Here is a 22,814-nt window from a genome sequence, read left to right as displayed (position 1 = left end):
TTAACGATGTAAGAAAATTTATAATATTGTGTTTTGGTAAAACGCGTGCAGTACATAACTTTTGGAGCAGTATGTACTGGCACGTGGAGGAAATAGGTACTGTAATTCTAATTGCATCAGCAGTTTATAAACTGGCCATATAAGGTCATGTATTTGAATTGGTCAGAATAATGACCTTTCCAATTGGCAGAAGGGATTGTAGAGAAATTCGGTGTTCCTATTGGTTACTTCGTGATCTGTCCATTTCTGGCCCTCTGCCAGCTTCGTGTGTGTGATGCGTGTGATCCTGTCTTTTCCATCTGACCGACCTAGTGAGCGCACGCGCTTGGGGTCTGTCCCCCTCTGGCGACTCCTGTCTCTCTCGGTAAGTGCTATCTCTATTGTGTTTGATTTTATTTAACCCACTGTCATGTTTCGGCCATTTCTCGTTTAACGTAACTTTCCATGGTAATGTATCATTTTATTTAGGTGTGTCAGAGTTTCCTCTAGATTGCCGCATTCGCCAATTTCGCTTTTCTGAATGACTGTGCTTTCAACAGACAGTCATAGCATCTTGTTATTGGCAACTCTCTTGCTTGTTCTGAATTGTGTAACTTAACGTACATTTAACTGTTCCCTGAGTTCGCCTTACTGTAATTCAGCATCAACCTTTATGATAAAGATTGTGTTTTATAATTTATTTAAATATCTTTATTTTAAATGTGTGTGTCATTGGCTATGTCATCTGTTTTGGTTTGTTTGATTTTGTATTTTTATTAATCGTAATATATTTGAGCGCAATGGTTATGGCCGCATGTTTCTTTTCCCCACAACGGGATACGATCTCATGACCTCATTAGGATTCCTTTCACATTCCACAAGCCTTCCGTAGTTGTCGTTGTTAGACCTGTAAGTTTAAAGGTTGTCGCAATGCAAACATGGCGTTAAATATATTTTTATTTCAATATTATTTTCCTTCCTTTTATTTCATTGCCTTTTAGTTCTTCTTATTATTACTTTGTGTACACACTCACCAATTACTGCTGCTGCATTGAAACTCAAAACAGGGAAATAATTAAGTTTCTCCAATATTCAATTAAATAAGATTAGTAAGACACTATTCATTTACCATGCCATGTACTCATTACTTTAAAATTTTAACACAGATAAAACTCGTAATGTGTTTTGAGTTTCATTGTAGCAGCAGCAATCGGTGAGCGTGTACACAAAGTAATAATAATAAGAAGAACTAAAAGGCAATGAAATAAAAGTAAGAAATATAATATTGGAATAAAAACAAATATTTAACACCATGTTTTCAATGCGACAACCTTTAAACTTATAGGTCTAACGACGGCAACTACGGAAGGACTGTGGAACATGAAAGAAACCCTAATGAGGTCATGAGATCGTATCCCGTTGTGGGGAATGAGAAACGTGCGGCGATCACCCTTGAATTGAAATATATTAAAATTAATAAAAAATACAAAATAAAACAAACCAAAACAAAAGACATAGCGAATGCCACACACATTTAAAATAAAGATATTTAATAATAGTATTTAATGCAGGCAATGGCCAAGAAATAAATACAATATCGTACATTGCTCATTCACTACAAAATGAGGTCAGTGACGTTGTTCTTTTCATACACTCTCGAAGATGGTACCAATCGCATTGTTTCTTGCACAATTTGCAAGTGCAGTCATTAGTAGTGTCGTGATATCTTGTCTTGTCGCATATTTTGTGATGGAATCCATGGACAGCGAATCGCGTCATGATATGTCGCAGGTCATAATTTAGACATTGCCAATCTTGAGTCATCAAAGCATCCGTGGTGTAAAACGTGCTCCATATTTCTTTCTTCTTGTCGTGTAGCTCTTTTAACACACTCTGATGCGTAGGTGTAGAATGTAATAGCATTCATTCCCAAAGATCCTCTATAAAGAACCTTTCTCTCACCAGCTCATATACCAACCGTGAGGGAAAAAATTAGATACGCTGAGTACTCTTTTTAGATAAATTGCCTTGATCTTTTCCAATTGCAGAAGATTGCTCTTAGAAAGATGGTCCCATGTTAGATGTAAACCGTAACTTACAATAGGCGAGATCTTCACTCTGAATAGCTTTATCGCTATATCCCCTAAGAGGTTCCTTATGTGTAAGATGTCGTGCATTGCTATTATCACAGTTGCGACCTTGTCCTTGATGTGAAGTGTGAATGTGGTTCCTGTAGTCTGTAGCGTCATTCCGAGGTATTTAATAAATTGTAATAAATTGTGTCATGTGATGCAATTCTTCGCCCTCATCTGAATGTCATAACTACTGTCTTATTTGCATTCAGCTGTAGGTCATTTCTGCCGGCACACTCCACTAATCTATTGAGGGCTGCTTGCAAATCTGCATGAGATGATGACACAATTGCCATGTTATCTGCGTAAACATATTTTTACATTACTGGAATTTACTGTTGTTATTGCGTCCATGATCACTATATTAAACAGGATCGGACTCATTGGGTCCCCCTCAAGCACTCCAGTCGTTTGCTCTATTGGGATAAATTTTATCAGATCATCATCGATCTGTACGTAGTTTTCTGCGAGTATGTTTTGTATCAGAACTAAGAGAGATGTATCACTTTCCAAGACATGTTCCAGTCTTTCCAACAGTAACATTCTATTGATCGAGTCAAAGGCCTTTGAAAAGTCTATGAAAGCTACATGTAATTTTCTTTTAGGGTTTCTCATCGTTTCCTGTATGTCATCTTGTAGACACTTAACTGCTTGTAGAGTAAATCTTCCCTTGCAAAACCCAAATTGCTCCTCAGGTATTTCACAGTCCACGAGGTCAGTCAATCTATTTGTGATAAGCTTTGTCAGTATCTTGAATTGAATGCATTCAAAAGCGATACCCCGATAAGCATCGGTATTTCCTTTCCCCTTGTAAAACATTTTTAGAGTTGCATACTTCCATCTATCAGGGATGGTTCCTCATATGAGGCATTGATTCATCATGGCTGTCCAAACCGCTTTGAACACTGTTAAGGTTTGTTTAAGATATTCATTGAAGATATTATACGGACCACAAGCCTTTCCATCTTTACTCTGCAGAATGACCGCTTCTACTTCGTCCTCTGTGAATAACTGGATGTTTAAACCTGTTTCATTAGTATTTCTCTTAATTGGTCGGGAGTCCCTTGCTTGCAGTACCTTGCCAAAATGTGATGTCCATGTCCATATTTCCATTGCCATGTGCCTAGGAAATTTCAGTTGCCTCAGATGCAGAGCCTTATATGGGTTTTCTTCTGCCTTTTTTACCAATTGGATTTCCATGTGACGCTGATACACTTCCTTAGCTTCCTTAACTATCTTCTTGTAAAATCTCCTTAATATCGAATAATTCTGTACGTTTGTGTCAGTTTTTGTACGAGTCACTGCATGAAGAGTTTCAATGGCATTTCCTCTTGCCTCATAGCAAATAGCATTAAACCATGGTTTAGCTCTGTGTTTATGTGATCTTGCTAATTCCTTTGAATTTTCTAACAAGTTTTCCATTGTACGTATTACTTCGTTCAAATCTCCATATCGTATCATGTTTAGTAGGTCCGGTGCTTTTGCTACTTCCTCTACTAGATGGTCACTATTAATCATCCTGGGATTTGTCTCTGCTTGTGAGTAGAAGACTATATTGTTTCTTACGTCCGTGATGAAAGTCGTCTCGACAGGTAAGTGCTTTCTAATAATTCCATCTTGAAGTACTATCTGTTTCATGAAGTGAAGTCCCTTCATATTTGAAAAGACAAGATCTCTTGTACTACTTCCATTGTGTGAGAAGCATGTGTTTGTCTGGATCATTGAGAAGAGATAAACCCTCTGCTTCCAGAAAATCCAGTATGAGTTTCATCTTTGTGGACTCGCGCTCTATCCTACAGTTCATATCACCGGCTAGTATGAGAGGCTCGTTCTTGTTTATATTAAGGAAGGCGGTGCTGCACTCCTCTATAATAGTCCTGTTGTGGATGTCTAGTATAAAGATATTTAAATAAATTATAAAACACAAACTTTATCATAAAGGTTGATGCTGAATTACAGTAAGGCGAACTCAAGGAACAGTTAAATGTACGTTACACAATTCAGAACAAACAAGAGAGTTGCAAAAAACAAGATGCTATGACTGTCTGTCGAAAGCACATTCAGAAAAGCTAAATTGATGAATGTGGCAATCTAAAGGAAACTCGACACACCTAAATAAAATGATACATTACCATGGAAAGTTACGTTAAATGAGAAATGGCTGAAACACAAGAGTGGGTTAAATAAAATCAAACACAATAGAAATTGCACTTACCGAGAGAGACAGGAGTCCCCAGAGGGGGCAGACCTCAAGTGCGTATGCTCACTAGGTCGGTCAGGTGGAAAAGACAGGACCACACGCATCACACACACGAAGCTGGCAGAGGGCCAGAAATGGACAGATCACGAAGTAACCAATAGGAACATCGAATTTCTCTAGAATCCCTTTTTTGCCAATTGGAAAGATCATTATTCTGACCAATCCAAATACATGACCTTATATGGCCAGTTTATAAACTGCTGATGCAATTAGAATTACAGTACCTATTTCCTCCACGTGCCAGTACATACTGCTCCAAAAGTTATGTACTGCACGCGTTTTACCAAAACACAATATTATAAATTTTCTTACGTCGTTAATATAATTTTCTTCAAATTACATTTTAAAAATTCTTCTTCAAGGTCCATCACTTACAATAATATAAAAAAGTAACTTTCAATATATCCTTCGAATTAACATTTTCTAATTCAAATAATTTTTCCAAACATAATTTTCTTTACATAATTTCTTCAGTCTTTAAATATTCCTTTTGCTTACCCAAACAACTGTAAAAATTGTTAAAATGATTACAAGACCAAAATTAAATAACATTACATGACAAGGATTTCTGTGACTTCACTGACTTCTGCACACAGCTGCCCACAATGGTCACATCTTCATTGATTGAAACTTCTTCATCATTAACGTCCCACCACAGGCAACATCCCATTCTCCTCCACAGTTGATTTATCTTTGCAAAATATCCTTGTACATTCATGTCCTTGAGCTTAACAAGATGAGTCAGCTTTTTCAAGGCCATAGAAGCATTCGCTAACCCTCCAACATTGCACAACTCATCCTGTTTCTCCCAAGCCTTTTTTTGCCGATTCAGTTTCTGCAATGTCACTTTCAGAATTCTCTCCCACATATTTGAAGATAACCGCTTATGCAATCACATCGTTTCGTACTCATCGTCTTGTTTCTGTCTGGGCCAATTGACAACCTGGCATATCCTCATAACCTAACCCTGATTCTCACATATCTATCAACAACAATTCTTGTTTCACCATCAGTGCCCACAAGAAATAGTTCTCTACTGTAAGCTTAGCCACGTTCCTATTTAATGTTTCTTCCATAATCCGTTTTGCTGCCATTTTTCTCTCATTATTAATGTCACAAATTTCTTTGTTTCTTAATTGTTGTCACTCCATTCCTTCTTATAAAGAAAGAAAGAAAGAAAGAAGGAAAGAAAGAAAGGTGCCCCATTTTTTCAAAGAATAATACATGTGAAAAATATTTGAACCCTACTTACCAACAAGAAAAATTTCTCATAGTTTGCTTAATAATACACAAGATATACATACTGGTATATATAATGCATGTATATTTTTAATGAGAAAATAAACATATTCCAATAGTGTGGTTTAGTGCATTAAGAAGGGTGTATGAGACAGCTTACATTTCAGCATAAATTTGTCTTTTAACCGTGGTGGTAATGATGACGATGATAATTGCATTTAGAGGAAGTACAAGATAATAATCACCTCAAATCACTAATAGAAGAGATCCAACTTTTTGAAGATTAAAAGTACCAGTAAAGGAATGAGAAGATCCACAATGAGCTTGGAAATTAAAGTCTCCACAGATCTCAGAAACCTCGTACCATCAGGGTCAGAAGAGAGCAAGATTTGACCGAGGGAAATAAGATGGCAAAATGAAAATGAGGAGATTGACATAAGTGGAAGTGATGCTACACACATCTGGGGTTCTTGATTATCGCTCCCCTCTCCCATGTTGAAAACTCTCTGGAGAATTATACTGATCCTTCTCTGAGAAGTACGGATAAAGAATTAATAAATTCCTGATCCTGAGGTACCATAAAGAACAAGACTTCTACTTTAAAACTAAATAGTATAAGTAAACAAATTTAAGTATCTTGGCTGGTGGATTACTGATGCCCTAGATCCCAATAAGAAAATTAAGACCCATACCAAAATAGTTAGAACCACACTTAACAGAATGAATTCTTTGTTTTGCGATGATGCTCTCCATTTAAAACACATATGGTAAAAATACAATGTATAGTCCATCCTTCTCTATGGTGTTGAGACATGGTCTCTGGAACAGCATACAATTAAAAAGTTGGAACTTTCAAAATGTGGCTGCACAGGAGAATATTGAAAGTCTTTTGTGTTCAACATGTAAACAACAAACAGGTTTTATAATGCACACAAAATAAAATAAAACTATTTGTTGTTATCAAATGCAGAAAGCTACAGTACCTTAACTAGGCCATGTACTTTTGTGGTGAAAAATGTTAGGCTCTGCAATTTTTTTGAATGTCAAAGTCAAAGGCCAAAGAGGGAGGAGAGAAAGGAAAAGCATCTTGCCTTAGCAATATCAAAGACTAGACTGGTATATCAACTTTCAAAAATTGTATCCTGTTGCAGAAAATCAAGAAACATCAGCTGAGGTAATCTTCAGTGTCTGAAAGACTGGGCATGGCACACAGTAGCAGCAGCAGCAGCAGTAGTAGTAGTAGTAGTAGTAGAAGTAGTAGTACCACCTCGATCATTATGACATTGTCAAGGTTCTTGGCCCGTTGAAGAACTATTCTCATCTATTAGGGATAGCTAACAAAAATTGGATATCAGTCCTTTTTGTGTATATCTTCAAAGAATGGAAAGTTACCATTAATTTGTGGATGTTCAATTGAATTAACTGGTGTAGCATATGATGTGACAGAAAGTGGTATGCTAGTTGATTTTAAGGAAGTTCTTGAAAAATAGAAGCTCTCTATGTGCTTTTAGAGTGTTGTTTGTCATAGATCTTATCCAAGGAGTCCAAGATTGTCCTTATAGCCAAATGAATGAATTACCTGCTTCACATTTTGTTTCCTTTTCTACCATTAGCTTGTGGTTATTAGTTGCAGTTTTTTTACTATCCATTATACACTAAAGTAACCCTCATATTTTAGAATAATTTGCCTATTTGATGGTCATAAAAATGAACATCGATACTGATTTTTATGGATGTCAGTCTCTACTTGTGTGAAACAGTTTCAGTACATTTCTCATTACAGATTCTGGGTAAACCACGATCTGATTCGTGTGGGTCCCTTACTTCCAGTGCTCCATGATATCAAGCAATTTTTAAATGCATCAAAAGGGGAGCTAGTGATTCTTGATTTTCATCGCTTCCCTGTTGGTTTTCATGGTCGTCAAGGACGTCATCGACGACTAGTGGCACTTCTAAATAAAGAGCTGGAGCAGTATGCAATACCATTTAGTGCAGCATCAGGTGCTACCACTCTTAATCAAATTTGGAGTAAAGATCGTCGATTAATTATAGCATATGGAGAAAGTCAAGTAGCAAGAGGTAAGTAATGAAAATATCTTGTTTATTATTGTTACGGGGATTCTATGGAACGCAAAGGTGAAAGAAGGTGCGAGCATGAATGATCAGATATAAAACAGTCAGAAGATTAATTTTAAATTTTAAAATTGGAGCTTTGCCAATAAAAAAACAAAATCAGGTACAAATTTAGCTTGTGAGCTCGAAAGACAATCTGTAATTATCAGATAACAATTTTACAGGTTGAACTTGAAGCTCCCAATTACAAATTTTACATGAGAGCTACTGCTCCATTCAACCAACAGTCACGGAGATGGATTTCCCTATTTCTTTTACACCAATAGTAAGAGCTTCTTAGCTCTACAAATTTACACTTTTCAGGTCTATCAAATGCACAATCTACAGTTAACAAAATTAAACAGTACTCACTGTCTTAACTGCTCAACAGTCCAAATCCTTAACATGAAATGAATGAAATAGAGTTTAACAGGGGTAACAAGTACCCATTCTACATGGACTTTGGTAAAAACTGTCCGAAAACCAAAATGGTAAAGAGGTGAACACTTGCAGTCCTTGAAATTTGCATGCAATACATAAAACCCTATTTGGGCTTATGGACCGACATTACAGAGGCTAAACCTATACTACGGAGGTGACTAGGTGGAGAAAAATATTTAAGTTACAGAAATTACTAGATAGATTTTAAAAAATACAAAATCATAGTCATCTCAAAATAAAGTTGAGAGAAAATACAAAAGGGTATCTCACTCTCTACTCCCTGATTTTGGTTTTCAACTTGTTTAAAATTTACATTTGGGAAAAATAAAAGTTACATTACTAAAGATTTGAAACATTCCCCTTGAGCTAGTTTTGAAAGACTATCACATGTTAAACCGGATCTGTCATTACCTTGAGCTGATGGACCTCCCAAAGATGGGCGAGGCAGCCTCTGCCTCCATTATGAACGCCAAAATCTTGAGCTGGCGGGAAGAGATAGAAGTGTGGATAACTTTTGAACACCAAAAGCAAACTATAACCAATTCAGTTTAGGAAACCTTCACATACAAAATTACTTTAAAGATTAAAGGTTCATCTTCATCCCAGAGGGCACAACATGATTTAATAGTAGAGACATCTGTCAAAAAAGGTCCAAACTTCCTGTACTAGTAGTTTCAAGATTTATATTACAGATGGCCTTATACAAGGCGCTTTATTTAAATGTGCGGTACAATTCTAATTCAAGTTTCACTTTGAAAAAATTCAATAATGAAAGAGGCTTTCAACATGATATAATTATAGAATTATTGAATTGCCAGGTGGGAAAATTTTCATTAAAATAAGACACATAAGAATCTGCTTCACCTATACACTAAAATAGATCCAAGACATTTAACACCAAAGTATATCAACTAAGGTTGAAAGAAGACTCCTACCTTCCAATACTTAATTTTTTTAGGTAGTTCATGAAAATACATGCATAACCCAGCTTAAAGTCTAACTACTTAAGTATAAGGTTAGTACATGTTTCGTTACTAAAATATGGAACATTGTAACCGTAATCGGGATAATTACGCTTACACATAATAATAATAATAATAATAATAATAATAATAATAATAATAATAATAATAATAATAATAATAATAATGCGAAATAATAATATAAGAATAGTAATAATAATAATAAAGTAATACCAGTAGTAAATAATATAATACTTAATAATATGAATATGGAGATAGAAAAATGAGGCAGTGGCGGTGAATTGACATCAAAACATGGAAACATGACGAGTATCTTTCGATATGCAATATTAAATCGAATACAAGGGAATACATACAGGCCTAAAAAATGACAACTAAGACAGGAGAGTGGAAAGTGCGAGGGCCCTACGAGGTTCATGGGAACGTATGGAGTTATGGGGGAGAAAAGACTTACATGAAACACCCTCTAGCTCAACTATATTAAAAATAACAAACGAAAAATTACAAAAACAAAGTTAAATCACAAAGCAGGCGATACTTAACGCTTTTGACAAACAGATACAATTACGAATCCAAAAACACAAATAAATGAATTATTGAATTTTTAAAAAAGTGAAAGACTTGAAATTATAAACAGCGGGAATCTAGGGCAATCACGGACACATTAAATTTAAAACTTTAAAACTTACATTAACAAAGAAATACCGAAAAACCAAATTAATTAAATTACATTAAACGAAACCAGAAAACATAAAGATTAACACTGAAATAACACTTACCGCGGAAAGGCAGGAGTTTCCGAAGGAAGCCCTGGAGCTTGCGCTCGCTAGGGCGGTCGGATATAAATGACGCCGAGCTCACGCATGATTATTCCGAAGCCGGCAGAAAGTCCGGAAATGGCCCGATCACAACCGACCAATGGGAAACAATTTCCACTAGATTCCCTTTATTTTCGCCAATAGGAAATCTCGATCTAGCAAGTGAAATTGCGTGACCATATATGGTCATATTAAGATAGTTAGCAACTTCTCGAAATTTCCTATTGCAACACCTATTTCAACACCCATAACCGCGCGTGCAGTATAGGCTGTTTCAAAGTAAAGCACCTTTACATTTACATTTTCATCATATTACAATTTTGATATCTATAATTACAAAACACATTTCAAATAATTCTTCAAGTGTCCCAAGTGTCTTTGCTCGCTGACATTAATTTAAATTATCAATTCCCGAAAATTTATATACAAAAAATCACGTCACAACAATTCTCTTATCTTGCAGTGTTCATTTACAGATCCACATATTTTGCCTATTGCCTAAAAGAAAAATTATTACACACATATCCAAATTAATATTTCTTGCAGTTAGGCCTACATAAAATAATTCCAGTAGAGTCCAGAGTCCCAACCAAAAATGAAATCTTTCAGACACTTTAAATAAAAACTTTAACATTATATTTCCACTATTGCAGTTCTCCGTCTCACCACATACTACAAACATCTTCAGTTAAAAAAAGCAAATGCAAAAATTGACATATATAATTAAAACACTGATGGTAAGAATGAGGTTGGAAATGTTTTTATATTATGCTAAAATACATAAATTATGTCAATGGTCGTGTTCATAAGAAAATCTACGTCCATGAGTAAGATGTGTTTGTACAAAGTGGTCTTCTTCAAAGTGGATTCAGGAGGCCAGTTGGAACGCGTAGCCATAGACTTTTCCAAGGCATTTGACATACTGGAACATGGAATATTATTAAAGGAACTGGAGGGAATAGGATTGGAATATAACATCAAAAATAAGATTGTATGCAGATGATATAATTGTTTATAGGGAAATAAATAACATAGAGGATTGTACAGAATTACAAGTGGACCTTGATAGTATCCAACAATGGGTTGAAGAGAATAATATGAATATCAATGAAGGCAAATCAGAAGAATAATATGAAGACTGATGGAGATAAATCAATAGTCACAACATTTACAAACATGAGCTTAAAAATTGAATTTAAATACACTTTGGATGAGGTAATTTTCCCAAAAGATGGCAAGTGCAAATACTTAGGTGTGAGATTTGAAAGTAATTTGCACTGGAAGGGTCATGTTGATGGCATTGTTGGGAAAGCATACAGATCGTTACATGTCATAATGAGGCTACTTAAAGGATGCAACAAAGAATTAAAAGAGAAACATTACTTTGGTATGGTTTGTACATTATTGGAATATGCAAACAGTGTTTGGGGTCCTCACCAGGAATACCTAATAAAAGAAATATATGGTGGGCAGATGAATGCAGCAAGATATATAACAGGAGATTTCAGGAGAGAAAGTAGTGTATCAGAAATATTACAGAAACTTGGGTGGAAAGCTTTAAGTAAGAGAAGGGAGAAAATTAGACTTATAGGATTATATAGAGCCTATACAGGAGAGGAAGCATGGGGAGATATTTGTGAGAGGCTTCAGTTGGAAAATAATTATATCAGCAGGGGCTGATCACAAGTATAAAATTAGACAGGGTTTTAGTAGAAATTATTGGGGTAAATTTTCATTCATTGGGAAGAGCGTGAAAGTGTAGAACAGTTTACCTTGGGAAGTGTTTCATCCTTTTCCAAAATCTGTACAGATATTTAAGAAAGGAATAAATGGCAACAGAGAAAAGAAACGTCAGAGGGAATTCGACCTGTGTAGATTATTGTAATAAAGAATTTTTGTGAATAAATTAGTTCATCCCTTGTCTATGGAGACTGGACAGCTGAAGTAGGGGACTGCCTGTAGGGGTGAAGTACAGTGGGGACTTCGAGGGCCCTGGGACTGCTACGGTACCTGTGAAGGCCCTTCAGGAATTGTGAAAAGCAGGACAAAAGGGGTTCTGGTTAAGACGCAGCAGGTCATTATGCACGTTAGGTACCAAAATGGGTTTAAAAAAGCAATGTACATTTACATCTTATAACAATATTGTATAGTATTTTTTGAAGAGATTCAACATAAGCTGTATATGAGTTAATTATGTGTGTAAGTACGGAAGATGTTGTGAATAAAATTTTGTAAATAATATAAATTTATTAAGGATGAGCTGTGTGTTTAATAGAAAAAATGTTAATGTAAATTGTATAATACTGTATTTTAGGAAAAATGTCTTCTTTTAACTTATAATGCAGTTGTTGAGAATAATGCATTTTTGTGTAATATTTGTCACCGTGGTAGAGACCTCATTTGCAAATAAAGTATTTTGATTTGATGAGTACATCAACATTCAAGAAAAAATTTTCTGGTAGTCTTTTAAATGGTGTTGTTTGAATGGGATAAATGAGAGTTTGACAGATAAACAAGGATAATAGAGTCAATTTTTGATATGCCTGTAGCAATGGAGAAGACGTTAGAAATCTTGGTTTTTTTATTTAGCTTCTCCATTACCTTAGTGTATATTTGTGAATAAACATAAAATATAAGCACCCATTAAAAAATTGTTTCCCATAATATGGGTATAGTCCTTTATCTGTAATTTAAAGTTCCAATGTTTAGTGCAGAACTTGAAAGACCGAAGAAAAATTTATAATTATGAGACATGCAAAATGCGTGTGGTGCCAGGTGGCCACAAGCGACTTGGTGGGGGTTTGGCGTGCTTCTGTGTTTGTTGATGCCTGGAATGCAGTCTGAACAGGCCTAGCTTAAATTACAAGCTCTAAAGATCTTCATACTATCTACTCCTTGTGGGTATAATAAATCCTCAGTACTGCTGCATGCCATAAGAGGCAACTAAAACAGGGACCAGGAGCTTCCAACTTGGGAGCGTGGGTTGGTGATCACAGCTTCCCTAACTGAGTCTAGCACTTACTGGTGCCAGTCTGCTCACTTTCATCTTTCCCGTCTGAACTCACTGGGTCAACTCTTGTTTTTTACTGAATCTGACAGTATTAGGTTTTCAAGGCCTAGAGTCTAATTTTCACACCCTTCGAGGCCATTCCCTTTCTTCTTCTGATACTTTAATTTTTTAATGTCAGACCGCTTTCATTTTCCTTCTGATTTGTTTTAAGAGTGGATGGTCGACAAGTTGTACTTCCTCTTTCCACCACCATGCTATCAAGATATTGTTGAAACAATTAAAGATTCAGTCATACATAAAAACCTATGTATTCTATGTGACACAGTAAACCAATAAATTTGTGAAAGTAATAAACCAATATTAATAGAACTTTTCATTTGTTATTACAGATTCAAAGTGGTTGTGGACTCCAATAAATCAACTATGGGGAAATCAGCAAACACCCAGTGGATTACGAAACTTCCTCCAACGCTGTATGGATAGTGCTAAACAAAGGAGAGAAAATAATGTACTTTGGGCTGCCATGGCTGAACTAACTCCGACTCCACTTGAAGTGATGTTCAAGCCCTCTGGAAGTCTACGCCAAATGGCAGACTCTATCAATCGTAACATCACCACTTGGTTTAGGAATGTTTGGTGGCAGAATGCCAATATAGTTGCTACAGACTTTTTTCTAGCAAACAATTTGATAGATGTTTCAATTGCCGCTAACCTGCGAAAGATGAATATGGTAGAATCATGACTGATTTAAAAAAAAATACGTTATATCAACTAGACTCACTGACTGCAGGGCAGAGAACCGTAACTAGCAATGTGATATTTCATACCTAGTGTCTACTCCTAATGTCTATGCCAGGCAGTATTATAATAACTTTGTGAAATAATCTGATTAAGGCCCATTCAACCAATTAAGATAAAATATGAATGCAGTGTATGGAATTTATATTAAAGTATGAAGTACTTCAGAATATAAACATATTTTTTAATATACATAGGAACATATTTTTTATTTTTTCCTTCTTGTTCATCCTTACAATATTATCATTGTATAGTGTTGCTTCTGACATAAATAAATTATATTCATGGGATCATTTTCTCCTAGTTAAGCCAAATTTAAAGAATCAATCATCTAGATAGGGTCTATTCATTCCAACAGTAAATAAATTAGCCTAGTAGAACTGTCTAGCTAAATCCCCATAATATTTCATTTCCAGACTTACATTTAATAGTCTATGGTCCATTTTACACTATCTTCATGAGATCAGTATCAAAAGCTCCATAACAATTATTGAAATACTGCCAGAAAATAAAGAATATCATCGATAAAACATGGAATTAGAAAAATACTGTAATGGCTATTCATAATGTGTGAGTTAAATTAGCACACAAATTGAGCACAAAATTTTAGTTCTTTGCATGTTTTATGTCACTTTTGATAACCATCAAAATTAAATAACTGAAGAACCTGTAATCGAAAGATACCAGTCAGCTTACGGCAAGAAATAGGTTTGTATTTAGCAAGAACTGCTACAAACGTACTAATTATTTTTTGTTCTAAGGGAACTAAACTTTGAAATTGCCATACTGTGCTTCTAAAACTTCTGTACTGAAATTAGTACCGATGGTTCATAATATCAGGTTATTACAGAAGCATTTATACATTGTATTGTATTTTACAATCATCCGAGGTTGAAAGAGTGCTAAAAGTAATGCTGTTACACTGTGATACTGTTATGTGGTCATGCGACTGTCAGTCCTGTTGTAGCCTCCTTTGATAATTCCAGGAAGGAGTTCATGAATTCAGAGGCTCACAGCCAGCTTCCTTACAAATAGAATCCAGAGAGTTAAAATTGATCATAAACTAAGTAAACCGACAATAACTCAAACATGAGTACCACAAGGAATATTCCTTGGACCAGTACTATTTCTGATATACATTAATGATCTGTGAAACTTAAATCTAGATGGATTATGCTGATGCTGATGACACAGTCATCACAATCAGTGGTCGCTCATAGGAAGAGATTTATAATAAATGCAGCAGGGCAATAAATACAGTAAATGAATGGATGAAAGTTTTCTTTTACTAAAAATCAAAATAAAACATGTTATGTTACATTCTCACACAACAGAAAACTTCGACCTCTGCAACATTTGCAAATCAAAATTCGTAAAAATGCCTGCCCAGCTGGTGACTGCTCTTGTTCTGCACTGCAGAAAGCTACTCATGTTAGATATCTTGGTTTATTTATTGATAGCCACCTCAAGTGGAATTATCACACCACTCATCTTGAAACCCGACTAAAAAGCGTTATGTACATATTTTACAGAATTAGAAAACTGGTTTCCCTCAAAATACTAACAAGTGTTTACTACGCACTTGTAAATTCCATATTACATTATAATGATGAAGCTAGTTGTTTAAAGGGGCCTGTCATCTAGGTCATCAGCCCGCTGTATTACAGGATGGTATCAATAAGATGTGGTGGGTTTAAATAAATTCAGTATATAATTTCTGTTATGTCAATCAATACTGATCTGCATTTAGGGCAGTCGCCCAGGTGGCAGATTCCCTATCTGTTGCTTTCCTAGCCTTTTCCGAAATGATTTCAAAGAAATTGGAAATTTATTGAACATCTCCCTTGGTAAGTTATTCCAATCCCTAACTCCCCTTCCTATAAATGAATATTTGCCCCAGTTTGTCCTCTTGAATTCCAACTTTATCTTCATATTGTGATCTTTCCTACTTTTATAAACGCCATTCAAACTTATTCGGCTACTAATGTCATTCCACGCCATCTCTCCGCTGACAGCTCGGAACATACCACTTAGTTGAGCAGCTCTTCTTGTTTCTCTCAATTCTTCCCAACCCAAACATTGCAATATTTTTGTAACGCTACTCGTTTGTCGGAAATCACTCAGAACAAATTGAGCTGCTTTTCTTTGGATTTTTTCCAGTTCTTGAATCAGGTAATCCTGGTGAGGGTCCCATACACTGGAACCATACTCTAGTTGGGGTCTTACCAGAGACTTATATGCCCTCTCCTTTACATCCTTACTACAACCCCTAAACACCCTCATAACCATGTGCAGAGATCGGTACCCTTTATTTACAATCCCATTTATGTGATTACCCCAATGAAGATCTTTCCTTATATTAACACCTAGATACTTACAATGATCCCCAAAAGGAACTTTCACCCCATCAACGCAGTAATTAAAACTGAGAGGACTTTTCCTATTTGTGAAACTCACAACCTGACTTTTAACCCCGTTTATCAACATACCATTGCCTGCTGTCCATCTCACATTTTCGAGGTCACGTTGCAGTTGCTCACAATCTTGTAACTTATTTATCACTCTATAGAGAATAACATCATCCGCAAAAAGCCTTACCTCCGATTCCACTCCTTTACTCATATCATTTATATATGTAAGAAAACATAAAGGTCCGATAACACTGCCCTGAGGAACACCCCTCTCAACTATTACAGGGTCAGACAAAACTTCACCTACTCTAACTCTCTGAGATCTATTTTCTAGAAATATAGCAACCCATTCAGTCACCCTTTTGTCTAGTCCAATTGCACTCGTTTCTGCCAGTAGTCTCCCATGATCCATGATCTGTTCGTCAGAAACTTATTTTGAAAATCCTACACCGCAAACCAAAACAGTTTTCTACAATACTGTAGGATTATAAAACTTATCAGGTTTAGATACATGGCAAATATATGAAAAAGCAATATCACTGTACCGTACATTTTTAAAAACTACGATATTCCATAATTCAGAACCAACCAGTGAAGTACCATAATACAAGAATGGAGGTTAGATTCTGGTTTGCCACTTTCATAAGGAAATACCTTAGGTGGACAGAGACATGGAAGTTACCTTGGATCTCATATTTATAACACTTTACCCTCGCCACCCAATCAGGTTATAAATGCCAGAAACAAACTTGGAGTAAAACAAATTTTTTAATATATGGCTCCTACAAACAGCTGTAAAATAAAAATAAATGTTTATCTAAAATGAATTTGTATCAATCAGAATTAGTCCTTAGAACTCATTTAAACAGAAATAAAAAGCAGACAGAGAAGATTAAACTTATTAATAAAAAATAAATGTGTAGGCCAACCCGTAAATTACTGTTGTAAATAATCTGTGTTAAATATTGCCAACACCAGTTATTTTTTAATAGGTATATGTAACTGTACACTATAGGCCTAAAATAATTTTAAATAGTTTGTTGCCATGGTATTGTTTATTTATTCAAGACCATGCATAAGTATTGTTTATGTGGGATTCACTGCTGTTTATTGTTAGGTAAAAATAATGATAATGTATCCATAACTGTGAATAAAATTAAGTTTACTGCTATGTCCCGGCCCGCCTGAGGTCATGTGATGTTCTCTCCTTGTGCTTCTTGTCTGGAGTCTCCATGGATTTTCTGGAAGGCAAAATTAGATGTTCACATTCTGGCTTCACCTCGAAGATACTAGAATTTAATTTCCGGGTACATTAAAGCACGCTCACTGCAGATTGTTGGGTGTAGAGCATCATCATGACACAGTGTTTGTAGTGTCAGAGTAGGCCTAGATATCATTGTTCAATGGTTGGAGCTGAGTTATATGGTTGTCTTGTCGAGTCTTTCTGAGTAATATGCCTTGAGTAGTTCAGTGAGTGGAGCAGTCACATAAGTTGATTGTGCAATTTTTTTGCCTTGTCTGGAGTACAGCCAAATGAACAGCTGGCATGTTTTGTGGCAGTCAACAGATCTGTGTTTGAACCTGTCTGCATGAAGCTGCTGAGTGGAGTGAACGGTGCATGCACAGCAAAATGAAAGTTGGGGCCTATCTATCATAATTACAGAAGGATCACTTTGTAGTGAAGTACACAAATTACATACTGAAGTACACAACCCACTGAATCCACCTTAGCTACACTTTAATTTTGCACCACAATTATCGTTACACAAATATACAAAAACAGCTCACTCCATCTTTACCTTTTTCTGCAGCCTTTCTCTCTCAGCAAAGATCGGTTATCTTCGGTCTTTTGTTCAGTCAAGTCCGCTAGGGACAGCGTACACTGCTCCCCTCCAGTAACCAAGTTACAATATAAACATAAACAAAATACATCATAATTACAAGAATATTAAATATATACAACATAATCTAAATAACGAGTGGGAAACCTGACTGTCCCTCCACTACGTGATTTTGTCACCACTTTCTCCTTGCTTAACAGGAGCGAAAGCTGGGTGGACTCAACATATCTTATTCGTAATTTAGAAGTAACAGACATGAAAATAGCGAGAATGATTGCTGGTACAAACAGGTGAGAACAATGGCAGGAGGATACTCAGAATGGGCAGATAAAGGCTAATTTAGGAATGAACTCGATCGATGAAGCTGTGTGCATAAACCGGCTTCGGTGGTGGGTCATGTGAGGCGAATGGATGAGGATAGGTTATCTAGGAGAATAATGGACTCTGTTATGGAGGGTAAGAGAAGTAGAGGAAGACCAAGACGACGATGGTTAGACTCAGTTTCTAACGATTTAAAGATAAGAGTTATAGAACTAAATGAGGCCAAAGCACTAGTTGCAAACAGAGGATTGTGGCAACGTTTAGTAAATTCACAGAGGCTTGCTGAATGAACGCTGAAAGGCATAACAGTCTATAATAGTTACAATATAAACATAAACAAAATACACCATAATTACAAGAATATTAAATATATACATCCTAATCTAAATGACGAGTGGGAAACCTGACTATCCCTCCACTACGTGATTTTGTCACCACTTTCTCCTTGCTTAACAGGAGCGAAAGCTGGGTGGACTCAACATATCTTATTCGTAATTTAGAAGTAACAGACATGAAAGTTGCGAGAATGATTGCTGGTACAAACAGGTGAGATCCCATTGTCATGTAGGCAATGTATGCGCGTATGTTTCTTCTTGCTGGGCGTGTCCTGGGAATCCACCATTGATCCATCAGTGGGGCAGTGTGTTTGCAAGACACCAGGTCGTTCTATATGACGAGCTGTAGAAGTCTCATCATCTGCTGCTATGAAGTAGGCTGGTTTCATGCGATCAAACGAGACAGTCACAGATTTATTTTTTATGGTAACCGTGAAATATTTATCGGTTTTGGCAGTTACCAGGAAATGACCTTCTTATGGGGGTTGCAAAGTTGTTGTTTTTCTTTTTTTCATTCTATCGATTCTCAGAAATACACGAGTACATTTATTCAAGTCTTTATGGACGAACAGAGTTCGGGAAGTTTTGTACTTAACTTCCACATGTCTAAGTTGCTGCATGTGCTGCTGAAGTCTGGAGACAAAAGTTTCGGTTTGATATGAGATGGAGTGCTATCGAAGAATTCACCTGAAAGTCTTAATATGCGTGCCATATACCATTTGCGCAACTGAACTGTTCGAGACATCCCGGAGTGATGCGCGTAGACCTAGCAATAACAGTCGGAAGTGTGTTTGCCCACTTTATAGAGTTGTGGGCTTTGATAGCAGTTTTTATTGTTCGATGCAGATGTTCAACTTTACCATTGTTCTGCGGATGATAGGGTATCGTACGTTTAAGCTTCACACCACACAATTCGGAAAGATTCTTAAAGAACTGACTTTCAAACTGTCAGCCTTGATCATAACTAGATTTGCTGGGACTCCAAATCGCGTCACCCAATGATCATAAAATGATTTTGCTACAGTCTTTGCTGTTATATTTTGCATTGGTATTGCTTCCATGCAGTTAGTGAAGCGCTCTATACACGTGAGGCAGTAGAGATAGCCATCAGAAGATAAAAGAGGGCCAACAATGTCTATGTGAGCAGTTCTGAACCTCTCATCAGGTTCTTGAAAATGGCTGACTGGTGATTTTATATGTCTTGTTTTTTTTAACATCCCATGCAGGCTTGCATCCATTTTCTGATGTCATTGGTTCTTGATACCAGGCCAGATAAACTTGGAAGTCATTAGCCGAACAGTAGTGTTTATCCCTGGATGCGCCATGTTGTGGATCTGAAGAAAGAATTGTTTGCGAAATTATTTTGGAATGTATGGCCTTATGTTGTTTTGTTGAGGTATCACACCACAGTAACTTCCCAGAAGGCAGTGGGTAACTCTTGAACATGAGTGACTGACTTTCCTCTTGAAGTTGTTTAAGTTCACAGTCTTGACGTTGGCTGTCAGTGATGTGTTGTAATCAATGACAGTCATAGATTCAATCCGTGACAGGTTATCTGCAACAATATTATCCTTGCCAGTTATGTGTTGGATGTTGGGAGATGTACTGCAGATGTCGCAGCTGCAGTGGAGATGCCTCCTCATTTTTCTGATTAAACGCAAAAGTAAGTAGTTTATGGTCCGTACATATTATGAAGTCTATTCCTTTGAGAAAATGTTTGAACTGCTTGACAGAGAGGTAGATTCCTAACAGTTCACGGTTATAGGTGCTATACGCTCTCTGTGTATCGCTTAGCTTCTTCCAAAAAGAATCCAATAGGTTTCCATCCTTTTTCTTCATATTGTTGCAGGACACTTCCTACTGCAAAGCCACTTGCATCTATTGCCAGGGTCAGCTGTTATGTTGGGCCTGGAAATGTAAGCAGTGCTGTATTTGCCAAGTCCTGCTTACACTTTTCAAATTTTGTGATAGCTTCTGGTGTCCAGTTAATTTGGCGCTTACTTTTCTTCTTAGCACCTTTCAGATAAGCATGCAAAAGAGACTACATTTCTGCTGCATTCTTGAGGTAACGTCTGTAGAAATTAACGGTAACTAAGAATACACGAAGGTCATGAACTGTCTGTAGTAATTTGTAGTCAACAATCGCTTTCACTTTACCCGGTAAGGGTCTGGAGCCTTGCGTGTTGATTAAGTGTCCCGAAAAGTCCACTTGCTCTACACCAAGTATAGACTTGGAAACATTAATCCGGAGGCCAAATTCATGTAGCTTCTCAAACACAATTTTAAGATGCTGACGATGTTCCTCTACTGATGCTGAAGCAATTAGGCAGTCGTCAAGATATGGAAAAATGAAGTCTAGGCCTCTAAATACCTCATTAATGAAACGTTGGAAACTGCTTGGTGCATTACGGACTCTAAATGGCATCACAATTAAATTCATATAACCCAAACGAAGTGATAATAGCGGTTTTAAGTTTGTCTTCCTCTGCTACAGGGATTTGGAAATATGCTTTGAAGAGGTCGAGCTTGCTAAATATTTTCTTACCCCTCAAAATATGTTGAAAATCTTCAATCCGAGGAATCAGATATTGGTCTGGGATAGTTTGTGCTTTCAGTCGTCTGTGATCACCACAAGGTCGAAAAGTTCTATCCTTTTTTAGGACAAGCTGGAGAGGACTAGCCCATTGTGACTTTGATGGTCGAATAATTCCACTGTTTTGCATAAACTGGAATTCCTGTTTAGCGATGTTTAGCTTCCAAGGATCCAGCTGCCTGGCTTGCAATAAACTGGTTGGCCTTCGGTTGGGATGAAGTGTTGAATGTAGTGTTTGATTTGAGATGGTAGTAAATTTGGTTTCGTTAAATCTGGGTAACTGGATAACAGATCGGCAAATGTTTGGGCTTTTGACATTGTGTTAACATTATCAGCTGTGATGGCTGTTACTTCACCCATGACAGAGAGTTTAGTTTCGCCATCAATTAACTGATTTTTATTTAGGTCTGTTAGTACCGGTAAGTTGAACTTCTTCAGAAAATCAGCACCTAATATGCGGTTGGCAAATTTAGCTACTACGAAAGGCCATTGGGATTGTCGACGGAGTCGCAAATCAATATTCAGTGTTCTTCAGTCCATAAGTTGGGACCTCTGTACTATTAGCTGCAGATAATTTAAAATCTGGGTCACAGCTTCTGTTACTGGAAGTACAGGGATTATTGAAACATCAACTTCACTATCCACTAGGAATGCAAACCTGTGTTTTTGCCACGTACAAATAAACGGGGTTTACAGCAAACTTTACTATTTTCAGTAGTGGAGCTTGCTGACAACTCTACTAGTGTTTGGAGTTTTCTACATACATCCACTAGTATGGAGACTTGTATTTGTCAGGGAAGCACTTATTGCCAAATCTGAAGTGGTAGTAACAGTATTTTCCGTTTGGATCATACCGGTACGGTAGGTACATCTTTTTCCTTCGGTTTCAGCTCGAACTTCGACTGCTAGGCTTAAAGTGCGCATTGAAGCTATCTGTTGCCCTAGGGCAGCTGTCTGTGCAGATAGTTTCGTGATAGCGTCGTTACATTCGGACGCATCGATACCGCTATTTTCTACACTGTAAAATTTACTGCAAGGATTAATTTCAACGATATTGTCGGCCATAATTGCGGGTTTTTTTTCAAGTTTTTCGCCAGATACGATTAGAACATGTTTGATAGAGTCCGGTAATTTCTCAAGCCACAAGGTACGAATAAGACCGACTCCAATCCTCAGACCTTAATGCTACTCTCGATCGTTCAAAGATGGCGAATCGAGTAGCCGTATATATGTTAGAAATGTGGGTTTGTTTTGGTTTGTTGTTATCGTAAGTTGACGATAAATGTTAGTTTCTTTGTAGAATATAAGTGTGCGAGTGTATTTATATGATTCAGTGGACACTTGGTATCTATTATTATACGCAATAACGTGAAAATGTGTTGGTTTTGATCGTGTTGTTAACCACGTTTGTCTAACTACGGCAATGCCTCTCTTACAACTATTCTTAAGTTTTCTACGGAATAAAATATTTAGAGAGAATGGATTAGAAATATACTGTACATCGTGATTATTTTGAAGTCGATGACAAAACTATATGATGC

The 22,814-nt window shown here is 36.6% G+C and overlaps 1 protein-coding gene across 1 annotated transcript in view; it reads left to right on the top strand.

The window, feature by feature from the left end:
- Positions 1-13,942, top strand: part of LOC136866430 (PI-PLC X domain-containing protein 1) — a 136,319-nt gene extending 122,377 nt beyond the window's left edge. The window contains exons 5-6 of the mRNA XM_067143354.2: positions 7,394-7,689; positions 13,364-13,942. Coding sequence (XP_066999455.2) covers positions 7,394-7,689; positions 13,364-13,716 — 649 coding nt within the window. The 3' untranslated portion in view covers positions 13,717-13,942. The remainder of the gene's footprint in view (positions 1-7,393; positions 7,690-13,363) is intronic.
- The last annotated feature ends 8,872 nt before the right edge of the window (positions 13,943-22,814 follow it).

The sequence above is a fragment of the Anabrus simplex genome, chromosome 3 (genome assembly GCF_040414725.1).
Source record: "Anabrus simplex isolate iqAnaSimp1 chromosome 3, ASM4041472v1, whole genome shotgun sequence".
Taxonomy (NCBI): domain Eukaryota; kingdom Metazoa; phylum Arthropoda; class Insecta; order Orthoptera; family Tettigoniidae; genus Anabrus; species Anabrus simplex.
Note: the sequence above shows the minus strand (reverse complement) of the source record. Positions and strands in the feature narration are given on the sequence as shown.